Source organism: Dermacentor andersoni, chromosome 8, assembly GCF_023375885.2.
Source record: "Dermacentor andersoni chromosome 8, qqDerAnde1_hic_scaffold, whole genome shotgun sequence".
In the NCBI taxonomy this organism is placed as follows: Eukaryota; Metazoa; Arthropoda; class Arachnida; order Ixodida; family Ixodidae; genus Dermacentor; species Dermacentor andersoni.
The window spans coordinates 29,746,732-29,774,641 of NC_092821.1; the positions used below are offsets into that span (position 1 = coordinate 29,746,732).

At 45.7% G+C, this 27,910-nt stretch overlaps 3 protein-coding genes across 9 annotated transcripts in view; 1 reads left to right on the plus strand and 2 right to left on the minus strand.

The window, feature by feature from the left end:
- The window catches only part of LOC126526196 (uncharacterized), a 59,257-nt gene extending 45,145 nt beyond the window's left edge, over nucleotides 1–14,112 (minus strand). Inside the window, exons 1-3 of one of the 3 annotated variants that reach the window (XM_055068037.2) lie at nucleotides 13,799–14,112; nucleotides 13,468–13,716; nucleotides 7,821–7,912 (exon numbers count right to left, since the gene is read on the minus strand). The gene's annotated coding sequence lies outside the window, so the exon portion shown is untranslated. Of the gene's footprint in view, nucleotides 1–478; nucleotides 678–7,820; nucleotides 7,913–13,467 lie in introns of those variants that run through there. The other 2 variants (XM_055068038.2, XM_055068036.2) reach the window with 2 other exon arrangements.
- LOC129383452 (uncharacterized) lies at nucleotides 1,010–26,807 on the plus strand. 3 transcript variants are annotated; one of them, XM_072289598.1, is made up of 5 exons: nucleotides 1,010–1,186; nucleotides 9,823–10,029; nucleotides 23,481–25,220; nucleotides 26,150–26,190; nucleotides 26,276–26,807. In XM_072289598.1, exons 2-3 carry the CDS (start codon nucleotides 9,837–9,839, stop codon nucleotides 24,887–24,889), a joined length of 1,602 nt encoding a protein of 533 aa, XP_072145699.1. In that variant the 5' UTR covers nucleotides 1,010–1,186; nucleotides 9,823–9,836; the 3' UTR covers nucleotides 24,890–25,220; nucleotides 26,150–26,190; nucleotides 26,276–26,807. The 3 variants fall into 3 exon arrangements, with proteins under 3 accessions (XP_072145699.1, XP_072145698.1, XP_072145697.1); XM_072289597.1 differs by having other exon boundaries at nucleotides 26,150–26,807; XM_072289596.1 differs by lacking the exon at nucleotides 26,150–26,190.
- LOC126526198 (galactokinase-like) overlaps nucleotides 14,198–27,910 on the minus strand; it is a 49,790-nt gene continuing 36,077 nt past the window's right edge. For 2 of the 3 annotated variants that reach the window (XM_072289599.1, XM_072289601.1), the window contains exon 9: nucleotides 14,198–17,890. In XM_072289599.1, the coding sequence (XP_072145700.1) occupies nucleotides 17,723–17,890 (168 nt within the window). In that variant the 3' untranslated portion in view covers nucleotides 14,198–17,722. Of the gene's footprint in view, nucleotides 17,891–18,792; nucleotides 19,437–27,910 lie in introns of those variants that run through there. The other variant, XM_055068042.2, reaches the window with a different exon arrangement.

Consider the following 27,910-nt stretch of genomic DNA (forward strand, 5'->3'; position numbering starts at 1 on the left):
GAAATTGCGCCTGACAGATTCGGCGCAGTCTTGTAAAGGTCATTCGCAATCATTTCTGCTAAATAATGAAACGATTCCACGCCAAGGCCACGCGGGGTTCAGCAGAAGCGAAAAAAAAAAATAATAAATGTCGCGCCGAGCAGCGGAGCCTGCGCGGCGTGTACCAACTGGCGTTCAAAACGCGCGCGCCCGAAACCGAAACCGGAAGATGTTAATACCATCCGCTTGGTGTGCTACAGTCAATTCGGCCGCTGGGCTCTATGTGAGTGTCCGCTCTTGTTGAAATTTCTTTCTCTATGGTGGCCGCGCCTGTACGAATAAGTGATCTTGCAATCTCAGCGAGATTGCCACAACCCTTTCGCGCTAGCAGAAACTTCGACACCACGTTATACCGCACGAATTCGCAAACTCGGTTCATACAATAAAGTGTCAGCAAAAGAACAAGGCAATGGTGCAAAAGTCCGAGAAGTACTCTGACCTTTGTTCCAGATGCATTGTAGTAGCACTGGCAGTTGGGCAACTGGCGTGGTAATAGAATAGGCCCTGGGAGGCGCAGCGACGGTGTGAGGTTTCGTTCCAAAGCAGTTTCTGTATTTTATGAAAGCACTGCGACCAAAGTTAGTCCGTCTTCCGCTACTGCTAGGTGCTGCGAATTATCGCGGACGCCATTACAGGATGCACCTCCTGGTGGCTGGACTGTGTAACATAACAGCCGGCGTTTACCAACCGGGAATTCTCAGGGATTTTGAATAGTCTGGAAATACTCAGGGAAGAATCAAGGAAAATTAGCTGTAAGTTTAATGAAAGGGAACGAAAGTCGCCCTAATGCTGAGTAATTGTCTTTGACGCTGTGTTGTCGGCAGCATAGAGCATAGATTGTTGTGTGAAACTCTATAGTCGGCAGGAGGAGTTGCCAGTGTATGCAGGTGTACAGTCAACGACCGACTTTCCGGACGCCCGATTTTTGGGACATGCTTTTTGGGACAGACGGCTTCGCGGCACCACCACAGCCGGACCAAAACCAGCCGGCGCGCGCAAATCTCGGAGGCCATGACCGCCACTGCAATGGAAGCGAGCGACGCGACGGCTATCTGGTGTTATGAGTAGACATTGTCTGGTCACGGTGCTTTTAAACGAAACTTCAGACCGTCGTCGGGACTCTTCGATCAACGCAACTGGAACAAAGGTGATAGTGCTCCGAGTTTTGCACGATTGCCTGTTCTTTTGCCGATGCTTAATCGTAGGAACAACCGAATTTCAGCTAGCTCGAAACGGTTGCTGCAGTCTCGCAGAGATCAAAGGATCATCAATTCGTACCTTCGATGAGCACTTGTGCAGTTCCTATGCGCTGCCCCTAGTTGAAATAACAGAGTGCCACTGTAACGTGCAACAGGCGTGTGTTTAGCCTGCGACGCGAAAAATGTGTCGCCTCCCACGCTCCAACACTTGCATATGCACTGAACTGTCAGTGCTGCGAACACTGTCTCACGGGTCTTTTTTTTTTCTCCGCCTTTATCTGATGACTATAGGCTATGCGTAGCTGTCACGGGATGGTTGTGCTATCGTGCTCAGCAGTGGTCACGCTCATGACCGCATTTATTTCCCTTCCTCGCTCTTTAATTGTGCTCGCCACTCCGGACGAAGCGTCAGCACTTTCCATCTGTTGCTCTCAGATAGCGACAGTACATTTCCTTCACTTAAATGTTGTTAGCAGCTCTTATGTGTAAGCTGTGGAGTTGTGTCATACTATGTGTACATGGTGAGCGAGCAGGTAAGCAAACTCACTTCCCTGCAGCTGTCGCTTACAAGCACCTTCAGTGAGTGCACAAATAATCTCATTATACCTTCGTCCATTGCTGTCGTTGTACGTGTTGTAACGGCGCATTTGTACACACGAAGAAGAAAAGAAGCGGGGCAAAAAGAGGACTTTGCTCTGGCGGCCTCGCTCCATCCAGTGCTTTAGGGCCGAGCTTTCTAAATAGACATCACCCGCCTTGTAACAATATGTCATGTGCATAATATTGCATCCGTGATCGTCATTGTAAAAGACACTAAGGCTATGTTCACACTTGGTATCAGAGCAAGCAGAAGTGACACAAACTTGACAAAATTCGTCCGTCCAGGAGAATGGGCGGAATACCAGGCGGCAAGACCGATCAGTCTCGGAGTGATTTTTTCGCCATGGCAAAGGGGAAAGCCATTCCACTTCCCTGGAAGCTGAACTACCATGTGAACATCCGGTTGTAAAATTTTACATCTCCCATTGTTCATTGCCCATTTTTAGGAAAAGCAACTAGCTAAAAGTATCAAAACTATGTCTTCTTCCTCTTCCATGGTAGATGAAAGTTAAAGACGACACATGGAGTTGCGCGAAATGATAGCGTTTAATTACTGATGGGTCAGTGAACATACTGCTTGATCGGTGCGATGAACAGTGCCACCATGCAAACAAACGTACGCTGATTAGATGGATGCGGGTGAACGTGGCAGTCATTTTCGCTGCAGTGGCGAAAAACAAATGTGAACATCTTGGACATGCACAGAAAATATTTTCTGCCCGCTTTGGTCTCTCTGCCCACTTGCTGATTTCCAACTGTGAACATAGCCTAAGACGGTGGATTACACAGGTAGTGTACCTGCCTGAATTTTTGTAAATGCTGTTTTTAGGATATCAATTATGAACTAACCAGACAATCTCTATGCACTTGTTATGTTTACAGCAAATAACTTTTTTGCCAGTTGCGTGAGGAGCATGTTTCACTTTGTGGCAGTTACGTCAATGACGTAACTGCCACAAAGTGAAACATGCGTTACGTGGAGAAATGCCTTAAAGGGCTGCTCGCCAGTCCCCATAGCAAATTTTGTTTATATGCTGGAAGTTGTTACGTGTCCTCTAGGGAACGTTCTGTCGCAAAAAATTTTCAAATCAGCTCATTAAAGGGACACTAAAGGTAAATACTAAGTCAAGCTAGAGTGATAGATTAGTGCTAGACAATCTCGAAGGCGTCAATATTATCGTGAACAGAGCCTTAATAATCGAGAAATCGAGGTAAATGCAGGACATGATTAGAGACTCCCCCGGGACATTCAAGCTCTTGCCCGATGACGAAAGCACTCCCGAGTTAAATTCTGTCACTAGTACTCAACTACTCGTTGCAAAAACATCCTCATATTTTATTATAAGATGAAATAAAATGCTACTTTTCCAGTTCGATTTCATGTTTTAAAAAAAAGGAACTCATTGAAATTTCCGTTGACAACGACGCAGGCGGTCAAAAGGTTTTGTTTTCGCTCGACTGCGCCGCTCATGCTTTCGCGTTTCAATATTTCCCTGATCGCGTAGTGCTGCGCTGGTTTTGCTGGTTCACAAAACTAGCACAAACTGCATGTAGCAGAGAATTCAACTTCCATGTGGTGTCGCGGGATGCCTGAACAGTCCACCACGTGACCAAAAAGCAGCTGCATCGGTGAATCCGCCGCTCTGTCTTTCGGTGCCGCCATCTGTCAGGCGCCGTTTTACTTACCGATGAAGCGAAGAGCGGTGATGGTGTATGCAATGTCACCCCTCCCCCGATTGGGTGGCGGGAGATTTGAATTTCGAAAAAGGTATTCGGACCCTTCAGATACAGTTTTCTCGTAAACTATCTCTTTTCTTGGCGTGAAACAAGTGTTGTGTGGTTTCTGGAATGGTATTTAAACAGTCCACGTCGACTTTGTATTTGCCTTTAGTGTCCCTTTAATAGCCAAGATAGAAAAATTTCAGTGCCGCGAACCCATGTTTTCAGTAGGCAGGCTCCACTGCCAAGCAAGACGCTCTCTCTACTCGCCCCGTCTAGCCTTTGCAAGCGAAATTCCTTTCCTGCGTCCTCCCATACCAGACCTCGAGGATTGCTTGATGCATACGTCACGGGCCCTGCCTTCATTCTTTTTTCCCTCTTTCTTTTTTTTTTTCCAGGCGCTACGTATTTCCGCTGACGGCGTTTCACGCGAGCGGTTGTTTCATTCGTGCAGCGCACAATTTTGCACACTGGGCACAAGGACACATGACTAGTGGTACAATTCAGTGCTACACGAATACTGAGGCAGAACAAGCGGATCGCAGAGCATGATTATGTGCTGGAACACGGTAGAAAATGGCATAGTTTCGGTACCTGTGCATGTGACCGCACGACCATGGGAGCAAGCAGACGAAGCGGAAGTACATCTCTCTTGCTCTGGTGTGAAGTAAAGCAAAAAACACACAGACATTTCGTTTGTGTGTTTTATTGTTTCTCTAAACTTCAATTCGTCAATTCAAGCAACAGATCACAGAAATAACAGATGGTGCCTTGAATAATTCTCGAAATCACGTGTCAGCACAAGTGACATCACACTGCAGACTCAAGTACGTAGGCGTAGGGACACGAGTACGTCATTTTCCGGCTTGGAATGCGGCGGCCGTGAGGAGAACGAATAACGGCATTCGGTTTGAAATTTCAGATCTTTCTGGGCACTAAATATGTTATGTGGGAAGATGCAGACGAGAAGCTATATACAGGTATACTAACAACATGAATATGCTGCACACCAGAAAGGCCAACAGCCAGCACTAGCCTCTAAGCGTCATTGGCATCTTCACACCGCTGGCCTCTTTGTCATTGTAACTACTGGTCCGTTGCAGTATAGATGATTCTGAAAACGGTGAGTTCTGTGATCATGAAGGCTGGACCCAGTGGCCATGCATATCAATGGAAAAGGGGTTGGGACCCTTTTTCACCATTAACTACTATCTCAAAAAGGCAGGCTTTGTAAAGTAGAGCAAAACCCCCATGCTAGTGGTACCACTGTGGTGGAAGCCGCTGACATAACAGAGTTCTGGGAGCACATCGCTCTTTCTAGCCTCTATATTGCTACTGACGCTGAAACAGGTGGTGCTTCAGTGGAGGAGTTTCTGAGTGCAGACAGTGCTGCTATGTTCAGCAAAGAAACCTCCATGAGGTGATCATTGTCGCTACAAATGATGGCATTGTGTGATGACAGCAGCCGCAGTGACAGCTGAGATTGACGATGGCCTGTCTTTGGCCTTAATGTCAACATGCACCATCATCAATCAAGTCCTGCATTGATTTCGTGCATGCTAAGGATTGCTGCTGATGTTCTCACCGCAGCTAGATGTGGTGCATACTGCAGTTGTAAACATAAAAGTACCACAAGAACAAGTGCAGATTTCTGACTATTTCTGCACGCTTAATGCTTGACATGCTGTTTAGACCTATAAATAAACATTTATTTTTCAAAGCTTACTTTCCACTGTGTAAATTCTTTAGCACAAGTGGCAAATTTGTGCTCAGAGCTAGAAAAGTATGTTTGGCAGTTTTTTTTTTTTACAACAGTCCAGACATAGTGATGATCTTTTGATACTGTTATAAGTGGACTGCACTGTAATGCCTATGGCTAAACAAACTCACATGTCTGCCTTCAAACCTCTGAGGGGTGCTAGCAAGGATTCACAGGACAACCTTCAGTACACATACTAATGTCGTGCAAATATCTGAATTTCGCAGTAATGTTATTCAGGGTGTCTACCAACCGGGAAAACCGGGAATTCTCAGGGATTTTGAGTAGTCTGGAAAAAGTCAGGGAAAACTCAGGGAATTTGGGCCTCTATCAGGGAAAATTAGCGGCAATCTTATTGGAAGGGTCGAAAGTCGTGGTAATGCTGGCTCGAGCAGCAGACAGGAATCGCAATGAATCGTCTTTGACGCCCTGTCGTCGGCTGGATGAGTTGCCATTGTGCAGTCAACGACCGACTTTCCGTATTCTCGATAATTTGGACGGCTTCGTGGCACCACCACGTACCCCATAGAGTCAACGCATCAGAACGTGTGAAATTTCGGACGCAAGAACCTTTCACCGTCCGATTTTCCGGACGTTTTGCCGTGACCGCAGGTCCGAAACGGCAATAATCAAAGGCACCACCGCTGCTGTTTCGATTACTTCGCCGCCTCGAACCGGCACTCTCGCACGCAGATCCGCTGGCAGCCGTTGCCACCACTGCGGCAACGCTAGGCCTAGCTGCTTCGACGTTCGCTACGAAGCTTCTTGCCGTTTGGTGCCGAGTTTATTGAAAGAATTAGCTGCTGTCAGCAATGGCACGGACTCCGCTTTTGTGGTCCTCGCGATTGGCTTAGAAACTTAGAAAACACGGTGCATTGCATAATGCCGGTTCCCGAAAGTTAGCTTCGCCTCTGTACAGAAATGTTACGTGGTGAAACATACGCAAAAGTATTGCATTGAAGCATAACAAGCCTGGGAAGGGGCTATTGCCACGGAAAACAGTATGTATTCCTTAATTATACACACGTGCACCCGGTATATCCTGTCACAGTACGAGCGCCGATATGCCTAATATGTGTACCTACAGGCCTTCAGAGTGTTTTCGAACGTGCCTGTGGCGGTTTGAGCCCCTAAGGGCAGTAAATGACACGCATTTATTTTTTTCCAACTGGCCGATTTTTCGAACGTTTTCGCGACCCCTAGGGAGTTCTAAAAATCGGCCGTGGACTTTGCAACTGACCAAGATGCTTCAAATGGTCCTTGGGGCGAACGAGTGGCAGAAGGAGGACAAGAACAGAAATGATGTACGCATTGAGGAATAAACGGGAAAGGAAGCTTGCTGCCGCCGTTTTGAAGGAGCTTGAGCTCAAAAAAACAAAGTTTTGGCTGATGCCGAGATGCAAGTGTCTCGCATCCAAACCAAAATAAACTTTTTAAAGCAGTGAAACACAACACTCGGGCGTCGTGCGCGGGCTGAAAGTATGTCAGGACAGTTGAGGTTGACTTACGAGCGGTTTAGAGAGAATCTCAATTGTGACAGAGTTCGGGCCTCATACCACTGAGCTTGCTATCAGTTGATAGAAATAGCTCATATATTCAAATATATTTGCTTCTATGTGCATCTCCTTTTTATTCGTATTTGTGAATGTCCGACTTATCTGCAATTTTTTTTCGAAGACACTTTATTTGCTGTGCATTTTACTAACCACTGCCTTCTATTCTCTTTTTGAATAACATAAACACTACTCCTTAGTATTAAAATTGGATTAAGTCGCTTTTTCATTTTTTTCATCTGCTTACTCGAGAGTGACAGCCTCAGGCGATATGGTTTCAGCCCGTCTTGACATAAAACATCGATTTGCATCACTCAGGGAAATGGGCAAAAGCACTCAGGGAAAACCTGGAAAACTCAGGGAATTTGGAGATGTCAACTTGGTAGACACCCTGGTTATTGAATATTTTGCTATTCGATATTTGCCTTGAAAAAAATTTAGCGGCAGACACGCGTCAGGGTTTCTTGCATAAGCTCATATAGGCAGTTTGATTACACTTTGGGCATACATGCTGGTTGCTCTGCTGGAAGTGAGTCAAGTGGTGATTCCTTCGATGCTGACTACTACATATCTATTTCGCTGTATCTACTTTTTTCATTATTATAAGTATTTATGCAAACCCATTTGTACGTGTATTCATGAATAAACAATGCATGTCTACTTACGGAAAATATTTGTTGTCACTTTATCGTCACTGTAAAATACTGTAACGTTCTTTTTTTAAATATGTCAGTTTGAAGATTTTAAATCTGCATTTAAAGAAAACTCGGCCCTGGGGGGGGTCGCATTTGGAGAAAAAATAGACCTTCAAAAGTTTAGGAGGAAGCACATTGGTGGTGCATCCATTCTATAGAGATGATTGGTGACTTTAATGTCATTAGCAATCTTATGATTGGTGCACAATTGTTATATGATGAATAATGTGAAAAGTGCACGTCCAGTGGCACATACCCTGTGGACCAAGTTGGCGTCAAAGTCGTTCAGTGAAGAGCAGCACATACCGAGTGCAGCTGCGAAGCACCTGAACAAGGTGGCAGTCAGACCTGCAGAGTGGCAGAGGGTCACTGAAAATTGAACCTGGGAACATTTAACATGTGACCCCTTGAGAGTGAGGCTAGCTTAGTGGGGCTCTTTGAGGTATTATCAGGCATTACCCAGGATAAAATTGGTGTGTAATGAGGTTAGAAAAACAGGGCGTTTATATAGAGTTGACTAATGGCCATGTCCTCTGCTACAGAGGTCTTCTAGATAAAATAGAATATAGGGCAGGGTTTCTAATTCATAAGGACATGGCAAGAAATATTGATGAATTCTACAGTACTGGTATCCGTATAAATGTTTTCGTTTAATGTTTTTAATGGACTAATCTCTCCTACAATATTGTCATGCAACTGAAGACCCACTTTTCAGTATCGGAAGTTTCTCAACTGTTATCACTGGTTGTGTCTGTTGTCATTGAACCTTGTGTAATCGCATTGTATGCGCATCACAAATTGCGTAGTACTTTATGGAAGGCATGAAAGCACCAGCAATGGAACTGGAACCTTTGACGAGTCATGTATGAAAGCCGATGCACTTGGCCTGTAGATGATACTTCGATGATCAATGAGTGTGCGCACCGCTATCATTGTGTTGAGTGTCACTGGTTTTGCTGGGCACAGGTTTGCCCAGTGCTTTGTGCCACTTTTGTTGCTGTACTGTAATCGTGGGTCACTTTAATGCAAAAGTGGGGTGAAATTGACGGGGTAATGGGTGACTGGCAGCTGTGGCATCAACTCTAGAAATAGTAGGTGAGATATGTTGGTAGAGTTCACAGGAAGGAATCAGCATCACATCATGAATACCTTCTTCTGGAAATGCAATAACAGGAATTGGGCCTGGAAAATCCCTAATAGAGAAACGAGAGATGAAATAGATTTCATACTCTGGTGCCGACCCTAGAAGTGTTGGGTAGGGTAAATGGTAGCGATCATAGGTTAGAGAGGTCTAGGATTGTTCTCAATTTGAGGAGAGAAAGACCAAATTAGTAAAAGGAAACAGGCCAGCCAGCCTAGACACAGTCAGAGTAAATGTAGATTACAAGACTGGTAATTGTAGATCACTGGGAGAAGCTGCTCAGGGACATTGAACAGTGCCACATACCAAGTGCCACATACCAGTTACCCAACTTGGCGTCGAATTTTGGTGAAAAGCAGCACATAACTAAAGTTACATGCTCAGTGACCCAAGTTGGGTCAGCTGTTCGTTTTGAACCCCGCTCCCTCAGCACAGCAGCCAGATGCTCTACCCATGTGACCATCGACTACACGATGACCCAAGTTGGCATGAAAGAGGTTAGGTGCACACACACGTACACACATACATACATACGTACATACATGCTTGCATGCATACATACATGCATATATGCTGCTAACTGGGTTAAAGTCTTAAAGAATGCTGTTGCAAAAAAATAATAAATTTTGGCAAGGCTTGGAATGGGTAGGGCAGGTTACCCACGGTCTAGCAGGGCTACAGAATGAGTACTGATAGAACTGATGCACGATTGCGGACAGCAGACAACGATGTAGTGTGACGAAATAGAAAATTTGCAAACACAGGATGGTATCAACTGGCACAAGACATGGGACGATTGGGGATCCTACAGTGGGCATTAAATAGGGTGATAGTGATGACCTTAGGACCTTGCAATCACTTTACATTAGTTGGTCTACACCAATAGCTTTCATATGTATCAGGTGTAGAAGTATTTTGATATACGTTCTACTGTCGTAAGCGTTCCACAGAAATGAGGTTGCCCTGCTTTTTGAGTATTCAATGCAGATTGTCTCTTGTAGCCTTGTAGGAGTACTGAACCGAAAGGGTTATTTTTGTTCCTGCATTCTATTGTTGTATTTGCCTCTTGTTCTTGATGCTGTAACAGGACTGCAATCACCCCAATTATTTTCTGCAGGCCTCACCAATGCGATGAGTCTAGCTGAAACTATCAACACCAAAGCGGCATGCCACGCCCCTTCCAAGGTCGTCGATCAGGTCGAAGTTGGCATGCAGTGCAGCTTGCCTCTGGCTGACAAATCTGTCGGGTGCTGCTTCAAAGCATGGAGTGTGTCGAGGAGCATGCAGACTATGGAGGCTCCGGATCAGTTAAGCTCGACCTCAGGTGGGTAGTGAGTGGCACTTCTCTTATATTAAGGCGAAAGCATTTCTAGGCTCATGGTGAACTTTGTGTAAGCAGAACTGACTGCGGAGTGTCTGCCGAAGCGTAATCACTCCATATGAAGACAGATTAAAAAAATGAAATATTATTGATAGTGACAGTTAGTGAACAATAATGTTATAATAGATATTGGTAAAGGTTAGTAACGACTAGTAATGACAAATAATGACTCCGAAATGACCAGTATGTATAACAATGGCTTATAATGACCACAATTGATTAGAAATGTCTAGTGATTAGTAGTAATGACTAAAATGACTTGTAATGACGACAGTTGATTACAAATGACTAAAATGGTTACTAGTGCAGTAATGACTAATAATGACTGAAATGACTTGTAATGACTAATATTTTTATCGAAAACTTGTAATAACTACAGTTGATTAGAAATGATTAAAAATGCTTAGTAATGACCAGTCATGACTAATACTAGCAAAAAAGTCCGCACAAAGCACATCTGCAATGTGTGCAACGTTCGGTGGTGTGCAAGCTGCTTCGCACCATTCCTAGAGAAAATGTAAACAGCCTCAGCTAGATAGGGGTACACATAAGTCCCACTTGATCAAAGTGACTCAACTGGACAGCGAGACATATAGGTCCCACTTTACTCTTCGCAATGAAACACCTCCAGGGTGCCTGAAAACTGGGAATCCTCAGGGATATTGAATAGTCGGGAAATACTCAGCGTACTCAGAGAATTTGAGCTTCTATCAGGAAAAATTAGCTGTAATTTTATTGCAAGGGAATGAAAGCTGCGCTGATGCTGGCTCGAGTAAGAGAGAGGAATCGTAACAAATCACCTTTGATGCCGTGTCACCGGCTGAAGGAGTTGCCAGTGTACAGTAAACAACCGATTTTCCAGACATGCCCGATAATTCGGACCGCTTCGCAACACCACCATGTATCCGATAGGGACAATGTATAGAAACGTCTGAAATTTCGCATGCAAGAACCCTTCACTGTGTGATTTTTCGGACTTTTTGCCTTGATTGCATGTCCAAAACGGCCTTAATCAAGCAGTACATGTTGCTGAGCTGGTTGGTTCATATTGCAGAGTAGACCAGGCACTAAAGCCACCACTGCCGCTTTGTACCGGCGCTCTCGCACGCAAATCTGCTCGCAGCCGTAGCCATCACCACGGAAACTCCAGGCCTAGCTGCTTCGACTTTCGCTCTTGAGCTTCTTGCCATTCAGTACCGTATTTTTCATTGAAAGCATTCGCTGCTGTGAGCAATGGCACAGACTCCGCATTTGTAATACTTGTGGTTGGCTTCGAAGCTCTGAAAGCACAGCGCATTGGGTAATACTGGTTCCCGGAAGTTCGATTCAGCTCAATTCAGTAATGTTACGTGGAACTTCACCTTAATACAGTAATGTTACACAGTTAAGCACAAGCAAAGTATTGCAGTGAAGCTTAACAAGCATAGGAAGGGCCAATTGTCATGGTATACAGTATGTGTTCCTGAATTATACACGCCTACATCCGCCATCTCCTGTCACAGTACAAGCACCGACATGCATAAGTGTACTGGGAGGCCTTCAGAGCTTTTTTCGGACGTGCCTGTGGCGATTTGAGCCCCAAAGGCCACTAAAAGACTTGCATTCATATTTCCACATGCCTTCGTGGCCCCTAGGGAGTCTGAAAAATCGGACGTTGACTGTACAACTGACCAAGAGGATGTTTCAGATGGTCTGTGGGGCTAACGCACGGTGAAAGGAGGACGAGAACAGAAAGGACTGACGCATTGAGGAATGAATGGGAGAGGAAGCGTTCCGCCACTTCTTTAAATCAACTCTTAAAGAACACAAATAGCCACACCACCAATACCACAGTTTTTTTTCTTACCCAGACAGTTTTTAAAAATAAATGAACTGGCACTCTTCAATTGAACCGAGGTTTGGGTTTCGTGAGATACGCTGGAAGGCCTTCAAAAATCCTTGTCATGGCGCTAAGCTTCTGCTTCGGCTTTTGATGCTCCAGGAGCACGTCACAATTTATGTCGAAACTGGAGGCAGTGATGATGTCCAAGCGTTGAAGTGTTTTGCGCACAAACGCATATAATTGCATTCAAAGTTAAAACCACCACATTCCTGCCATGGTATGACCCACTTTCGTTTCTCGCACTTCTCCTTCTCACTTGGTAAACAAGATACCTTTTCGGTCTTCCCTTGTTGCCGGAACGGCACCTTGGCATGCAACACATGTTCGCCATTGTTTTCCCACTCTGCCACTTAAGCTAAATAGTTCAGAACTCAAAAAATAATGCAGCATATGGACAGAATGCACCATATCAATCAGCTCATCTCGCACCGCGCAAGCGTTTCTGTACGCGAATGATGCCCTCTGAGGCACAGTGGCGCCGTGGCGCAGCAACTTTGAGCAGCGTATGAACTGCTTCTATAGCATGACGGTACAGTTTAATGACCGGAAAACATGGGAGGACTCTGGATATACACCCGTGTACACTCTGTTTCCAGTCGAGGTACAAGCACCGAGATATCTAATAACTGTACTTCAGCCATTCAGACCCCGCAGGGGCGTCTGCGTCAGCAGGCGTTTGGTGTGTTGCGACACCACGGACCCGAGCACACGAGGGTTGGACCCTCCCGCGTGTAGCCGTGCACGGCTTAGCCGTGTCTGGGGAAAAGGGGATCCTGGAGGTTGAGCCGATGCCGGGTGTTTGGACCTTTAAGGCCCCTCGACGGAGGCAACACACCTCTTTCTCCTGGCGGCAAGGGTTAACCCTGTGTGGCTATCCAACCTTGGGTACACCATATTCGGTTACAGTGACGGCGTACGACTGGTGTCGAGCAGACTTGCATGCAAGCTCTGCCGCGTCCCCTCGTTGGGCTCCGTGGTGGGCGGTCAGCGCTGTTGCCGAATGTATACATTTTTTCCATGGAAACTTCTTTCCCCAAACTTCCTGGTCGCCCTCAGAAACGAGGGCGCACCGAAGATTTATTCAAATTTTTCGGACGCCAAATCCAAAACTTCCCCCGCTTTCACGTTATTCACTCTGAAAAGACAGACAAACCAGTGCTAACCATTTCACCGTTCCTTGTGTCAAAGACCTTGACTGATATTTTTGGTCCGGGTTACAAGGCGTCGAGGATGGCAAGCAGCGACCTCCTCTTGGAGCTCCGCGACCAGAAGCAATATGACAAACTACCGAAGCTAGTGTCATTTGGGGAGACCCACATAATAGTAACCCCGCACCGTACAATGAACACTACCCGCCGTGTTGTGTCGGATGATGATTTGCTTGAGCTAACCGAAGCAGAGCTCCTGGAGGGCTTCAGTGATCAAAATGTGATCAATGTCAGAAGAATTAAGATGAGGCGAGAAGGTAAAGAGATTCAGACGAAGCACTTAATAATCACCTTTGGTTCAAGTGTCTTGCCCGAGTCAATCGAGGCCGGGTATATCAAGCTCCGTGTCAGGCCGTATGTGCCAAACCCACTCCGTTGTTTCAAATGCCAGCGCTTCGGCCACAGCTCGCAGAGCTGCCGCGGCCGCCAAACTTGTGCTAAATGCAGTGCCCAAGAACACACCACTGAAACTTGTGAGAACGCTCTCCACTGTGTAAACTGCGATGGGGAGCACGCCACGTACTCGCGGTTGTGCCCCTCCTGGAAGAAGGAAAAAGAAATAGTAACGATCAAAGTAAAAGAGAACATATCGTTCAAGGAGGCACGAAGGCGGGTTGCATACCTGCCAAAGAAAAGCTTTGCCGAAGTGCCGCGTCAGGGGGCAGCGTCACAACGGCCTCCGGCGGCTGTCCGACCCACAAACAGTGAGTCGGCAGTTACGCCATCTGCCCCCGCGGCGGTTGCAGCTAGCGCTGCTCCGCCAACCCAGCAGATGGGGCCATCGAACCCGAAGGTGGGCGCAGCCGAGGCTGTCCTAACCTCCGAGGCCCCTTCCAGCGCTGGCAACGGCCGGCGCAGCCAAATCCCTCAGGGAGCCCCATCGACCTCCTCGCTGGGGGGCGCAGGGGTCTTGCCTTCCGGGGCAGGACTCTCTCAGAAAACATCTCGCTCGCAAGAGCGCTTGTCCGGCGTCTCACAGGAGGCAATGGACACTACACCTGTCCTCAAGGCGCACCAAACGCCTAAGGAGCGCCGAGGTTCGCTCGAACGCTTCAGAAAGAGCAAAACCCCTATTACAGGGCCTCGAAAGGGTTCTGTAATCTAAGACATCCCTTCCGTTTCCGTAAACACAGCACCAATTTATTTTAAAATATGGATACACAAATCATTCAATGGAATGTCAGAGGTCTACTTAGGAATCTTGATGATGTTCAAGAACTCATCCATAAACACAATCCAAAAGTGCTGTGTTTACAGGAAACACACTTGAAATCAAAATACACAAAATTTCTTCGACAGTATGCTACTTTTCGCAAAGATCGCGATGATGCTGTCGCATCATCGGGCGGTGTTGCAATTTTAATTCAGAAAAGCATAGCCTGTCAACGTTTACAACTACGAACGGCCCTTGAGGCAGTGGCGGTTCGAGTTATTCTGCTAAACAAACTTATCACTATTTCCTCGCTTTATATTCCCCCACATTATAAACTAAGCAAACATGAATTTCAGACCTTTATAGATGAATTGGCAGAACCCTATGTTGTTCTTGGCGATTTCAATGCACAAAACTACCTGTGGGGCGACCCTCGTATAGATGCGCGAGGACGTCTTGTCGAACAGTTCCTTTTTTCTTCTGGTGCGTGTCTGTTGAATAAGAAGAAACACACATATTACTCTCTTGCAAACAGAACCTATTCTTCCATAGATCTTAGCATAGTCTCCTCGTCTGTACTGCCTGAACTTGAATGGGAAGTTACCGACAACCCTTACAGCAGCGACCACTTCCCTATTCTGCTAAGATCACCGAAAGAAAACGAATATCCACCACACGCTCCTAGGTGCAAGATTGAGACAGCTGATTGGGAGAAATTTCGATCTCTTACTAGTATCTCATGGGCTGACCTGTCTTCCTTAGGAATTGATGCTGCAGTCGAGTTGTTTACAGCATTCATATTAGATGTCGCATCTAAATGCATATCAGAAGTAAATGGCTTGGCGTGCAAACGGCGTGTCCCGTGGTGGAACGACGATTGTAGGATCGCTCGTAAAAATCAGAACAGGGCGTGGGGGTCGCTACGCGCTTCTCCCACTGCGGAGAATCTTAGCAATTTTAAAAAAGTAAAATCCCAAGGTAGGCGAACCCGCCGACAGGCCAGACGAGAAAGTTGGCAGAAGTTTCTATCGCGTATCAACTCGTTTAGTGATGAGGCCAAAGCCTGGGACAGGGTTAATAGAATAAGAGGGCGGCAAACATGTTCACTGCCTTTGGTAAACACAGAAGGCGATACCCTGCAAGCTCAGGCAAACTCACTTGGGGAGCACTTTGAGCACGTGTCGAGCTCAATTCACTATTCCCAATCCTTTTTGAAACTTAAAGAAATAGAACGCAAGCCAATCTTACGAAAATCCAGAGAGAATGAACCGTATAACCAGCCCTTCAGTGTCGCCGAGTTGAGAGCTGCATTGAACACATGCAAAAGCACTGCACCGGGACCTGACCGAGTCATGTATGACATTATCAGAAACTTACATACTGACACACAACTTACACTTCTCACACTTTTCAACACTATGTGGGCTGCGGGATACCTCCCATCCTCATGGAAAGAAGCGATTGTGGTCCCTGTTCTTAAGCAGGGTAAAGACCCTTCCTTGGCGGCAAGTTACCGACCGATAGCTCTTACAAATTGTCTCTGTAAGCTTTTCGAAAAAATGATTAATCGCAGACTTATACACTTCCTTGAACTCGCCAATATGCTCCATCCCAATCAGTGTGGATTCAGAGAAGGACGATCGACTGCCGATCACCTTGTGCGCATTGAAGGAAATATCCGCAATGCATTTGTTCATAAACAGTTTTTCCTATCAGTATTTCTCGACATGGAGAAGGCGTATGACACAGCATGGCGTTATGGGATCTTGCGAGACTTGTCGGGAATGGGCATCCGTGGAAATATGCTGAACACTATTGAAAGCTATTTGTCAAATCGTACCTTCCGAGTAAAAGTTGGTAATGCACTCTCACGTCCTTTTACGCAGGAAACTGGTGTACCCCAGGGAGGCGTGCTGAGTTGCACTCTCTTTATCGTTAAGATGAATTCACTACGTGCTTCACTGCCACCGGCCATCTTTTATTCCGTATACGTAGACGATATACAAATAGGCTTCAAATCCTGCAACCTCACAGTATGCGAGAGACAGGTGCAGCAGGGCTTGAACAAGGTTTCCAAGTGGGCAGACAAAAACGGATTCAAAATCAACCCCCACAAAAGTTCCTGTGTTCTTTTTACTAGAAAGAGAGGCCTGGTTCCAGATCCTTGTGTTCAAGTCTGTGGACATCAAATACCTATCAACAAAGAACACAAATTTCTAGGTATTATACTAGACTCAAAGCTTAGTTTTATACAGCACATTAAATATCTTAAAGAAAAATGTCTAAGGACAATGAACCTACTTAAAATTCTATCCCACTCAACATGGGGTAGCGACAGGAAGTGTTTGATGAATGTTTATAAGAGCCTAATTCGATCACGATTGGACTATGGCGCCGTCGTATATAACTCAGCCGCTCCGAGCGCACTAAAGATCCTAGATCCTGTCCACCATGTAGGTATCAGCTTAGCCACTGGCGCTTTCAGAACTAGCCCGATTGAAAGCTTATATGCGGAATCAAATGAATGGTCCCTCCATCTACAAAGAACTTACATCAGCCTTACATATTTCCTGAAAATACATTCCAATCATCAACATCCATGTTTTCACACTGTTAATGATATGACATGTACTACACTTTTCCACAACCGTCCCTCTGTAAGACGGCCTTTCTCGCTTCGTGTGAGGGAGCTTAGTGATCAAATTCGTGTCCCACTCCTCGAGCTTCGCCTAATGCATCCAACCAAGGTGTTACCACCTTGGGAGTGGCAGCTGATTGAATGTGACATATCCTTTTTAGAAGTAACAAAACACGCACCAGAGATAGAAATCCGAATGCATTTTCTTGAACTCCAGCACAAGCACTCCTGCGCAGAGTTCTACAAAGACGCTTCGAAGTCAAATGCCGGAGTGTCTTATGCTGCCTTCGGCCCATCCTTCTCAGAATCTGGTGTACTGCATCCGGAAACAAGTATCCTTACGGCCGAGGCCTACGCAGTACTGTCTTCTGTAAATCACATAGGAAAATCGAAACTTCAAAAATCAGCTATATATACAGACTCCCTAAGCGTTGTGAAGACCTTGATGTCACCCTATAGACACAAAAATCCAGTACTTAATGAACTATATTCCGTCTTGTGTAAAGCGTACATATCTAACCAGCATATCATTATATGCTGGGTGCCTGGCCATAGGAGCATCGAGGGCAACGTTCTGGCGGACGAGATGGCCAAGTCTATAGCATCACAAGCCGTTAACCCTACCGCTGAGGTGCCTGTCACAGATCTGAGGCCTTTCTTGCGAAGGCGGCTGCGGGCCCACTGGCAACGCATGTGGGACGCGGAAAAAGATAATAAGCTCCACCTAATAAAGCCACAGTTAGGACTCTGGCCCTCTACAACAAAATCGTGCCGAACAGATGTCCTATTCTGTCGTTTAAGAATAGGACACACATATGGCACCCATAACTTTCTACTGACCGGAAGTGAGCCTCCAACCTGTGGTAGATGCGGGGAGAGGCTGATCGTACTCCACGTCCTCCTGGAGTGTCGGGAAGCCGAATCTGAGAGAAAGAGACATTTTTCATTAGCATACCGACAGCACATTCCTCTTCATCCTGCAATGCTTCTTGGTCCAGAACCTCTTTTTAATACAGACTCAGTGCTAGGTTTTCTGAGAGATGTGGTCTTAAATGTTATTAGTCCCATGAATTCGTAGCGCCTCCTGTCTCGAGAGGATGCCACTGCGATAATTGTTTTGCATAGCACATGCCTCCAGGCCCTTGTGTTTCAAGGGCTCTAAGGAGGCAGTAGTGCTCTGGCATTTCTCATAATCTGATATATTTTACCTATCGTATCATTCTTTTTATATGCATCTAAGTTTTCATAGTACAAGTCATACGTCATCGCCATAATTTTATCATACAGATTTTACGCACTTTAGAGCGTATATTTTAAGGCCTCTTTACAGCCACCTCACACCAATTCCATAGTAATCATAAGTACACTGCAAACTCATTAGCACAGACATGGCGCTCTTTGGCCATACCTGGCCCTTGCGCCACAAAACTCCATACATTATCAGCCATTCAGAGGTGTTTTGACGTTGCTGTGGCAATTTGGAGCATTCCGAACTGTTACCTTCTCCCAGATGTTGCTTCATTTTTTATGTCTTTCACAAAACATATTTGTGGAGTTCTGTATTATGCCTAAGTACAAAAACTTGCCATTTCAGTATATCTGATAGAAACAACAGAACTGTGAATCTAAATGTGTCTGCAGTAAGCTGTGTGGTATTCTGGTGCATCAGGGAAATAACTGCTGTCAGGATTGGGGGCTCAATCCCATCGCTCGTAACCCGTTGTCAAGATTGTAGTCCGGCATGAATTCGAAGGTAGCTGGCCCATGCCGTCGTCCAACTTATCCACGCTGAGGACGTTGATGAAGGGAAGGACTGCTTCTCATTGAGAATGAGGAATAAGGGTTTATTTACAGTATTTACATGCAGTTCATCAGTCTAGCATGACTTTGAGAGAAAGTACGTCAGCTAACACGACTGCTTGAGAGAGTGTCTAAGTCCAACATGACTGCTTAAGAAGAGTGTGTCGAGCATCCGCACAACAGCGGCTTATAAACACTCGGCCCCCCCTTGATTCCAAAGGGGACGGAAACGTTCGTCCAGTCATTGTAAACACGCCGCCTCTCCCTGGGATGGCTTACACACACACACGTGCACACACAGACACACAGGTGCATGGTCCGGAGCCGACGTCAGAAGAGCTTCGTAGAACTCGGAGCTGACCCGGGTAGTGCGCCTGGGTAGCCATTGTCCTGCGTCTTGGTCGGCGGGTGGGAAGGGGTCCCCGACGACGTTCCCGCGGCAACTCCCCCGCTCGCGGCCGACCCGTTTGGCGGTGTCGTGTTGCGGCACAAGGCCTGCTTCGTCGAACTCATTCAGTTCCAATCACGACGAGGCCGTTTAGTTAGAATGGCAACGAGGTGACACCGTGGCTAGAGGTTTGTGGCGGCGCTCCAGGAAAAGATGACGCCCGTTGGCGCAACTGGTAGGCAAAACTTGCACGACATCGGGCCGTTCTTAACACTGCCAACCTGTGAACATTAAAATGCATAAAAATTCTGCTGTCATGACAAGGGAAAGTCTGCCATAGGTAAAAGCAAACATCTTATCAAAAGGACTGACAACAAATATTTATGGTACTAAATTTTTTTTTCTTTTTCGCAACGAAAAGCTTGCTACTCAGTGTTGAATACTCCTACTCAGTTTCTGGAAACAGTAAGAGGTGAGTGTGATAGCAATCGAACAGGGGCTTTTGAAAGAAGTGTATGATGAGTGTGGCCTTAAACAAAGCAGATTAATCTTTTTCTTATTGAGGTGACGTTGAGGTCAGTCATAGGTTACGAATTGCTCCTTCATTTCTACAATAACTGCTACATCCTGTTGTTGTTTCCTGTCCAACTGCTTTGGTCATATTCAAGTCAAGCCAAGTTTTTTTCTTAGCCACCATATTCATGTAGTATACCTTCATGTGAAGATGCAACAAAATTCCAAGCCCTTATTGGTCAACTATGCCTAGCAAAAACGAAGCGTAATGATTGGCCCAAGTTTAACCAGAAACTAACATTGTGTACAGTTGTCTTCCTTGTTTTTGTGCAGCTGTTTAAGTTACTGTAAAATCTCGCATATAATTCGGACCCACATATGGTATGAGATGTAATTTGGGAGGAGGAGGAGGAGAAACTTTATTATTGCAGAAACCGTTGCGCGGTTTATTCCTGGGTGGTTCCCTCTGACAGGGCTCCACTGGCGATCGCGGCTCGCCGGGCCTGGTCGAGGTTCGCCAGTTGGCTTCCCAGGTCCAGTTCGGAGAGTCTCGCCTCCCAAGAGCACGTAGTGAGTGTGTGTGTTGTGACTCGTGGCGAAATTGCGTCGCCCAGACGGTCGGTGCATTCATGTGTTATGTGCGCGAGTGTCGCTGTGTGGTTGCTACACCAGGGACATGTTCGGGACGTATAACTGTCTGGGTAGATTGCGTGATAGCACAAACAAAAGAAAGAAGTTTTCATCCACATATAATGTGAGTGAGGAAAGCTCACAGAAAGCATTTATTTACATTGCCATTAACATTCAGTCGTCGTTTGTTTCACCAGCACTGTCTCCCAAAAGGTCCTTGTCAAAGATGTCTTCCCATGGAAAGTCGTCTTAATTAAGTGCGTTCAAGATGCCACATTTGTTCAAAGAGCGACTTACGAGCTCCTCGGGGATGCTGGCCTATGTATCCATGATCCAGCTACAAAGCACTGCTGGAGAGACCCGTTTCAGGCATCCGGTAGCCGTTACTTCTGGGTCTCCCAAATTCATCTACTCGTAGTGGCAGCAATTGATCTTCAATAGGATTGGTAATGATGACATCCCAGTGGTTGCACTTGGGATGTCATCCCTCCAGGAATGACGATGAGTTTGGTGCGAGATTTGCACAGTAGTTTCTCCACGGAATTGGCCAGGTGGCAGCAAAAAAACAACACAAGTAGTGATGGGAGCCGCTGGACTGCTGCAGGTTGCCGGCGCCAGACAGACTTGATCCAATCAAACACCAGTGCTTCATCCATCTACCCTTTGTCCTGGCGTCACAACATTTTTTGGAAACTTCTAATTTTTCGGCAGTGTCTTTGCTTGAACAATATGTAGAGTGGAAGCATGCGACCATCCACCATACTGTATAACATTACGATGACATGAGTCTTCTCTTTGCCAGTGGACCTTGTGCAAACTTGTTTGGAGCCTTTCTCTTGCACTGTGAGCAATGACAGCATGTCAAGGTACACCGCATCTGATCACCGTTCCTGATCAAGCCCAACTGAAAGTCAACATTCTTCCCCAGCTTTATCACATGCTGCTGAAAAACCACAAGCTGTTCTTCATAGCTTTCAGGAAGTTTCTGCGATATTGACATCTGCCGGCATAAAGAAAATCTAATGCTGTACATGTAACGCGATACCCAGTTTTTCCTAGTCTTGAAATCATTACGCGGAATGCCTTTCTCTGGGGCAATTTCTTTTGCCTTTGCTTGTAGCAGCTCAATGTTCACAGCCTTGTGAGCAGCCCGTTGGAATTGCACGAAAGCAGTCAGCTCTTGTTCAATCTCAGCTAAGAGTCCGTTCTTTGGCTCTCGAAAAAAATTGCCTCCTTTTGCTTCTTCCAGCCATGAATGCTACTCTCGATGACGCCAAAGTGCCGCACTGCAGCGCGATTCCCGATGGTATAGATAGCTAAAGTAACTTTGCTCGTAAAGCCAGCTTGGTGCTACTTTCTAGGTCCTGACATCATGCGAGATAAAGTTTAGGCAAACACGCCGATTGGTGGTGTGGTCAAAATGGCACCGGTTGAAAAAAAGCAGGAGCCTACCAACACCACCACTAGTTGATGCATCTTCTGCTACGAGTCTTGATGTTGATAGAACTGAGCAACAATGAAACCGGAACTGCAATTATTGGACTGGAAACTTTGGGATCCGTATATAATACGGAGAAGAAATTTCACATGGTAAAATTTAGAAAAAGAACTTCTATTATATGCAGGTTTGTACGGTATGTTGTGTTATGCCTTCACCTGCTAGAGTGTTAAAATGCATTGTGCTTTGCAAGAGGAGTGGTTTGTTTGTAGCATTTCTTGTCAGTTCCAGCAACCACTTGCCACTATTTTGTGCTGGCAGAGCACAAGGAGCAGAGTGGGTGTCAGATTTTTTCACCTTGAATGAAACTGTGATTGAAGATGTCAACTTTGTTAAGCCTATAAGGATGGCACTGAGAAAATCCCAGATTAGCAAGTAGTATTCTCGGTTGAAGAACGGCTAGATCACTCACAGAGAAGTTGCCGTATTTTGGCTTGTATAACTTGTACGAAAATTGCTAAAATATCACAGTAAGGTCAGGATCGAGATGCAGATCATAGTAATCTGGATTTGAGGTCTACCTTCATGTCAGCACAGCGTGCACTGCCACAGTCACATGTCAGAGCAAAGTTCTCAATTACTCAAGCTTTCGTCATCTCCTGGGGGACCCCACTGTCTTTCGAGCCCTGTGTGTTGAAGCTCCCTTCTCCCCTTCTACATTGTTAGTCATTCTCCTCCTCTTTACGGGTCGTCATTTTGTGTTTAACACTTTGCAAATAGTGTACACGGCACCGGCAAAGTAAAACTTTGATCATTATAAGCTGTGCTCAACAGCCCAGCGGCGTCTCTGAAATCAGTGGAACAGAGTCACTGGCTGAAGATATGGCATGGACCAGTTGTTTATCCCCAAATGGATATTGTTTCTACAAATGTCTGAGTGTTGTATACAGTTATTATCGTGGGCTATATGTGCATGTTTTTCTTTCTTTGTGGGCTGTTCTGAAAGCATTATGAAACATATTTCCAGTGCACACATAAACACAGACGAGCAAATAAGGATAAAAGAACCGGCATTCTTTTTGTCTTTCTCTGCTCATTTGTGTTTGTTTGTGCACTAGAATGATGTAATGTAATGCTATTCACAACTACTAGCTCAGCTGTGCACACTCTCCTGAAAGAGGGTGCCGGTTTTACATGTTGCTGGGTTATATGGGGGAAAATATGATATTTCCTAACTGGCTCCTTGCAGTCTCAACTTACGAAAATGTTGCCGAAGTTCAGCGTGTGGTCAAGAAGAAACCCACTGATGAAATCTCTTATGCGACAAATTGGTTGTGCCAGCGAATTGTAACAAGTTTTGCAAGTGCCAAATGTGGCCTCCGGGCCTTGAGTGCTCATTGAAGTCGACAGAGCAAGCTGGGTCAAAGCATTTTTAAACTGTCTCTAAGGGTTGTAGAAATCCATGAAAGTCTGAACACTCCACATTCTGTCACTTTGTAATTTGTTGCCTTTCTGGAAAATAATTTTTGTTGGCGGACTTCTCAAACAAGGTCATGAAGCATTGTGATGCAGAAATATTGGGTAAATTAAAAAGGGCCATTAGGAGTTCCTTGTTTCATCATACTTAAAATCACCCTGAAGATATCCCAAATAAAAGAAAAAGAAAGCTTGTCATTCAATTTAGCATCTTTGTTCTTTTGGCATTTCCCAATAACCTTTACTTCCTATTGTTTTATTTGTGCAGCATCGAGGCCTTCTATTTCTCTATCAACTGCCAATTGTGACAACTTGAAGCCAGGATGCCTCCACCGATGTCAATCATGCGATTATGAGACTGATAAACTTTATCATCTGGAAACACATGCCAGCGTCCATAATGACAAGAAGCCATTTCAATGCCCTTCATGCTCACATAGCTTCTCACCACAGGCCCACCTGAAAGAGCACCTGTGCACTCACATAAGCGAGGAGTCATATCACTGTCCTTCATGCTCTCGGAGCTTCTCAGGAAAGTTCAACCTTATGAGACACCTGCTCATGCACACAGGCGAGAAGCCATATCAGTGCCCTTCGTGCTCTCGGAGCTTCTTACAAAAGGCCCACCTGAAAGAGCACCTGCACACCCACACAGGCGAGAAGCCATTTGAGTGCCCTTCATGCTCTCGGAGCTTCTCAAGAAAGACCCACCTGAAAAGCCACCTTCGCACTCACACAGGCGAGAAGCCATTTAAGTGCCCTTCGTGCCTTCAGAGCTTCTCACAAAAGGCAAAGCTGAAAAGCCACCTGCGTACTCACACAGGTGAGAAGCCATTTCAGTGCCCTTCATGCTCTCGGAGCTTCTTACAAAAGGCCCACCTGAAAGAGCACCTGCGCACCCATACAGGCGAGAAGCCATTTGAGTGCCCTTCATGCTCTCGGAGCTTCTCGCGAAAGACCCACCTGAAAAGCCACCTTCGCACCCACACTGGCGAGAAGCCATTTCAGTGCCCTTCATGCCTTCAGAGCTTCTCAGAAAAGGCAAAGCTGAAATCCCACCTGCGCACACACACAGGCGAGAAGCCATTTGAGTGCCCTTCATGCTCTCGGAGTTTCTCACGAAAGACCCACCTGAAAAGCCACCTTCGCACCCACACTGGCAAGAAGCCATTTCAGTGCCCTTCATGCCTTCAGAACTTCTCACAAAAAGCAAAGCTGAAATCCCACCTGCGCACCCACACAGATGAGAAGCCATTTCGGTGCCCTTCATGTTTTCAGAGCTTCTCACAAAAGGCCATCCTGAAATTGCACCTGCGCACACACACAGGCGAGAAGCCATATCAGTGCTCTTCTTGCTCTCGGAGCTTCTCACAAAAGGGCAACCTTATGACACACCTGCGCACCCACACTGAAGAGAAGCCATTTCAGTGCTCTTCATGCTTTAAGAGCTTCTCACAAAAGGGCAGCCTGAAGTCCCACCTTCGCACCCACACAGGTGAAAAGCCATTTCACTGCCCTTCATGTTCTCGGAGCTTCTCACAAAAGACCCACCTGAAAGGGCACCTGCACAGCCACACGGGCGAGAAACCGTTTGAGTGCCCTTCATGCTCTCGGAGCTTTTCACGAAAGACCCACCTGAAAAGCCACCTGCACACTCACACAGGCAAGAAGCCATAGCAGTGCCTTTCCTCTTGGAGCTTCTCATAAATGACCTACCTGAAAGAGTGCCTGCACACCCATGCAGGGGAGACACCATTTCAATGCCCTTCATGCCTTCAGAGCTTCTCGCAAAAGGGCAGCCTTATGGAACACCTTCGCACCCACATAGGTCACAAGCAATATTGGTGCCCTTTATTCCTTCAGAGCTTCTCATTGAAGCGTGCCATCAGGATAGAGCAGCGCGTTCATACAGGTGACTGGCCATGCAATTCCCCCTCTGCTCCAGGTCCTTTATGCAGTCTCATCACTTGAGCAGACATAAGAGAGCACAGCACCATGATACTGTAGGGTAAGTGAACAACCATCTTGATCTAGATTTCGAATTAAGATCTACAGATGTATAGCATGTTGCATAGTGCTATACTGCAACGGTAACACAAGTGTCTGCATGTTCTCCTAAAGGGGCCTCAAACACTTTTTGGGTCACCATATTTGTGCTAAATATTTTTGCAGCATGTCATAGAACATGGAGCAAAACAAACAATGAAAACTGACGCACACAAAGCCGTAAAGCTGAGAAAAAAGAAAACATACAGTTAAACCTCGATATATTGAAGATAGTAAAATCAGCAATTTGCATTGTTATATTGTGATTTTTCATGCTTCGAAAAGTATTGAATATTTGTTCCGATCTCAAAAACTACTGTATTTATTCGAACCTAGGCCGATATGTTTTTTTTTTTTCAAATCATACAAAACTCTAGGGTTGGCTTATATTCGGAGATATTTAAACACACGCCAGTTTTTAATTAAAATTGATAAATGTGGTGCATAGTTAACACTATCTTGAAAAGTCAGCATTGCAGCCACTACATGCCATGCTAGTAGCCAATTGAAGTACATGAGCGACATGGGCTGTGTTGTATTGGCATGCGGCATGGCGTTGCCATAATGGCACCAAACAGGCGATGCCACTATTGTGCGCTTTCAAACGAAAAGTTGCGCTAGCTGTATAGTCATTGTGAAAGATTCAAGTTGGGCGGGACTTCAACATCGATGAAAAAAATGTCCGTCATTGGAGGGGGCAACGAAAGATTCTTTAAATCTGCGTTGCAACAAGGATGGAATTTACAGGACCACATCAGCGATGATGATATAGGAGAGCTCAGCATGTTCATTTTCAATAAATGCTGTTTTCATTTTGTGAACGCTGTCCTCGTTTTTTGTTCAGCCTAGTTTCAAGGTAAGTTCCTTTTCTTCTTTTTCCGGACTTTTCAGGGGTTGGCTTATCGGAGCCAGCCTGAATTGAAGTAAATACGGTATGTTCATTGTTATATATATTATAGTATAAATGTCTGAACGATCTGCTTTCTAAGTTGTGCATTTTGGTTTTGTGTTTTTCAGCATTATCTTTTGGTATTGTTAAGAACGGCCCAGCTGAAGTGCAAGTGTTGCCAGCCAGTTGCTACAACGGGCGTCAACGTTTCTTAGAGCGCCGCCGCAAACCTCTAGCCACGACGTCACTAAATCGCCATTGTGACTGAGTTCGGCAGGCCAACTATTGTTACCGAACCCACCAACGCGGACCTCATCTGCTATGAGTGGGGGAGTTGCCGCGGGAACGTCGTCGGAGGCCCCTTCCCACGCGCCGACCAAGACGCAAGACAATGGCTACTCGGGCGCTCTGCGAGGGTCCGCTCCGAGTTCTACGAAATCCGTGTGATGTTGGTTTCGGACCGTGAACCTGTGTGTGTGTGCAAACTGTCCCGCGGAGAGGCGGCGTGTTTACGATGACTGGACGAACGTTTCCGCTGCCTTGGAATCGGGGGAGGACTGAGTGTTTATAAACGACTGTTGTGCGGATGCTCGAGACACTTTCTTAAGCAGTCATGTTAGACTGATATAAATACTGTAAATAAACCCATATTCCTCGTTCTCGGTGAGAAGCAGTCCTTCCCTTCATCAACATCCTCAGCGTGGATAAGTTGGACGACGGCATGGGCCAGGTACCTTCTAATTCATGCCCGACTCCAATCTTGACAACGGATCACGAGCGATGGGATTGAACCCGCAATCATAACAGTATATAGAACTTCTGTTAGACCCATTCATGTATTTGTTGCCTCTAGGTTCTGGTATACATGGGTCATCCTGGAGACTCTTTTGATCTTATTCTATACGCACTTCATTTTTTTTACTGATGGGTACTTTTTTAGAGCAATTGATTGTTCAATAACTTAGCTTTTCAGTGTCTCTTTCATCAGAGCACCAAATAAATGCCTTTGAATAATGAGTACTCATTGTCTGCTATTGATATTTTAGTACTTGAATGACAGGCATATAGTCATGTTAGCATTTTATTGTATCGGGGCTGCAAGACAATTTGAGTAATGGTAGTTGGAAGTTCACTATTAGTGCAGAAGGCACTTGTTGTAACTAATACACACAAGTAATTTAAGTCTTCAGTCAAATGTCAAGTCCCCCATGCCTATTTCATTCCTACATTTTATTTAAACAAATGTGTCTGCATTTGTACAAGCACTGGTGTGACACACATCTGCAAATATATTTGTACAAAATTTACATTTCGAATCTATCATAAAATGACACTTGTACTGTATAATACATAGGTGCACAGAAAGCAAGAAATTGGGCCAATCATGTTTTTCGACATTTATAAACATTCTTTGTAAATTGAAGTTGTGGTAGTCTCTTATAAGAAATTTCCTCACCAAAAAAGTTTCGATCAGGGCATGTTCTTAAGATAATAAATCAAAGAATTAACTTTTTATTTTGATTATTTGCAAATATTGGATGCTTTTGAATAGGCACCACATAAATGCAAACATTTTCTCCCCGTAGGGGCGTCTGCATGAGCAGGTGTTTGGTGTGTTGCGACAGCACGTACCTGAGCGCAGGAGGGTTGGACCCTGCCACGTCTAAACGTGCGTGGCTTAGCTGTGTCCGAGGAAAAGGGGATCCTGGGGGTTGAGCCGATGCCGTGTGTTTGGACCTTTATGCCCCCTCGGCGGAGGCAAC

Coding starts and splice junctions, on each gene's coding strand:
- LOC129383452 (XM_072289597.1), top strand. CDS start 9,837: ATGAGTCTAGCTGAAACTATCAACACCAAAGCGGCATGCCACGCCCCT. Junction 10,030..23,480: donor TCAGTTAAGCTCGACCTCAG/GTGGGTAGTGAG, acceptor TTATTTGTGCAG/CATCGAGGCCTTCTATTTCT.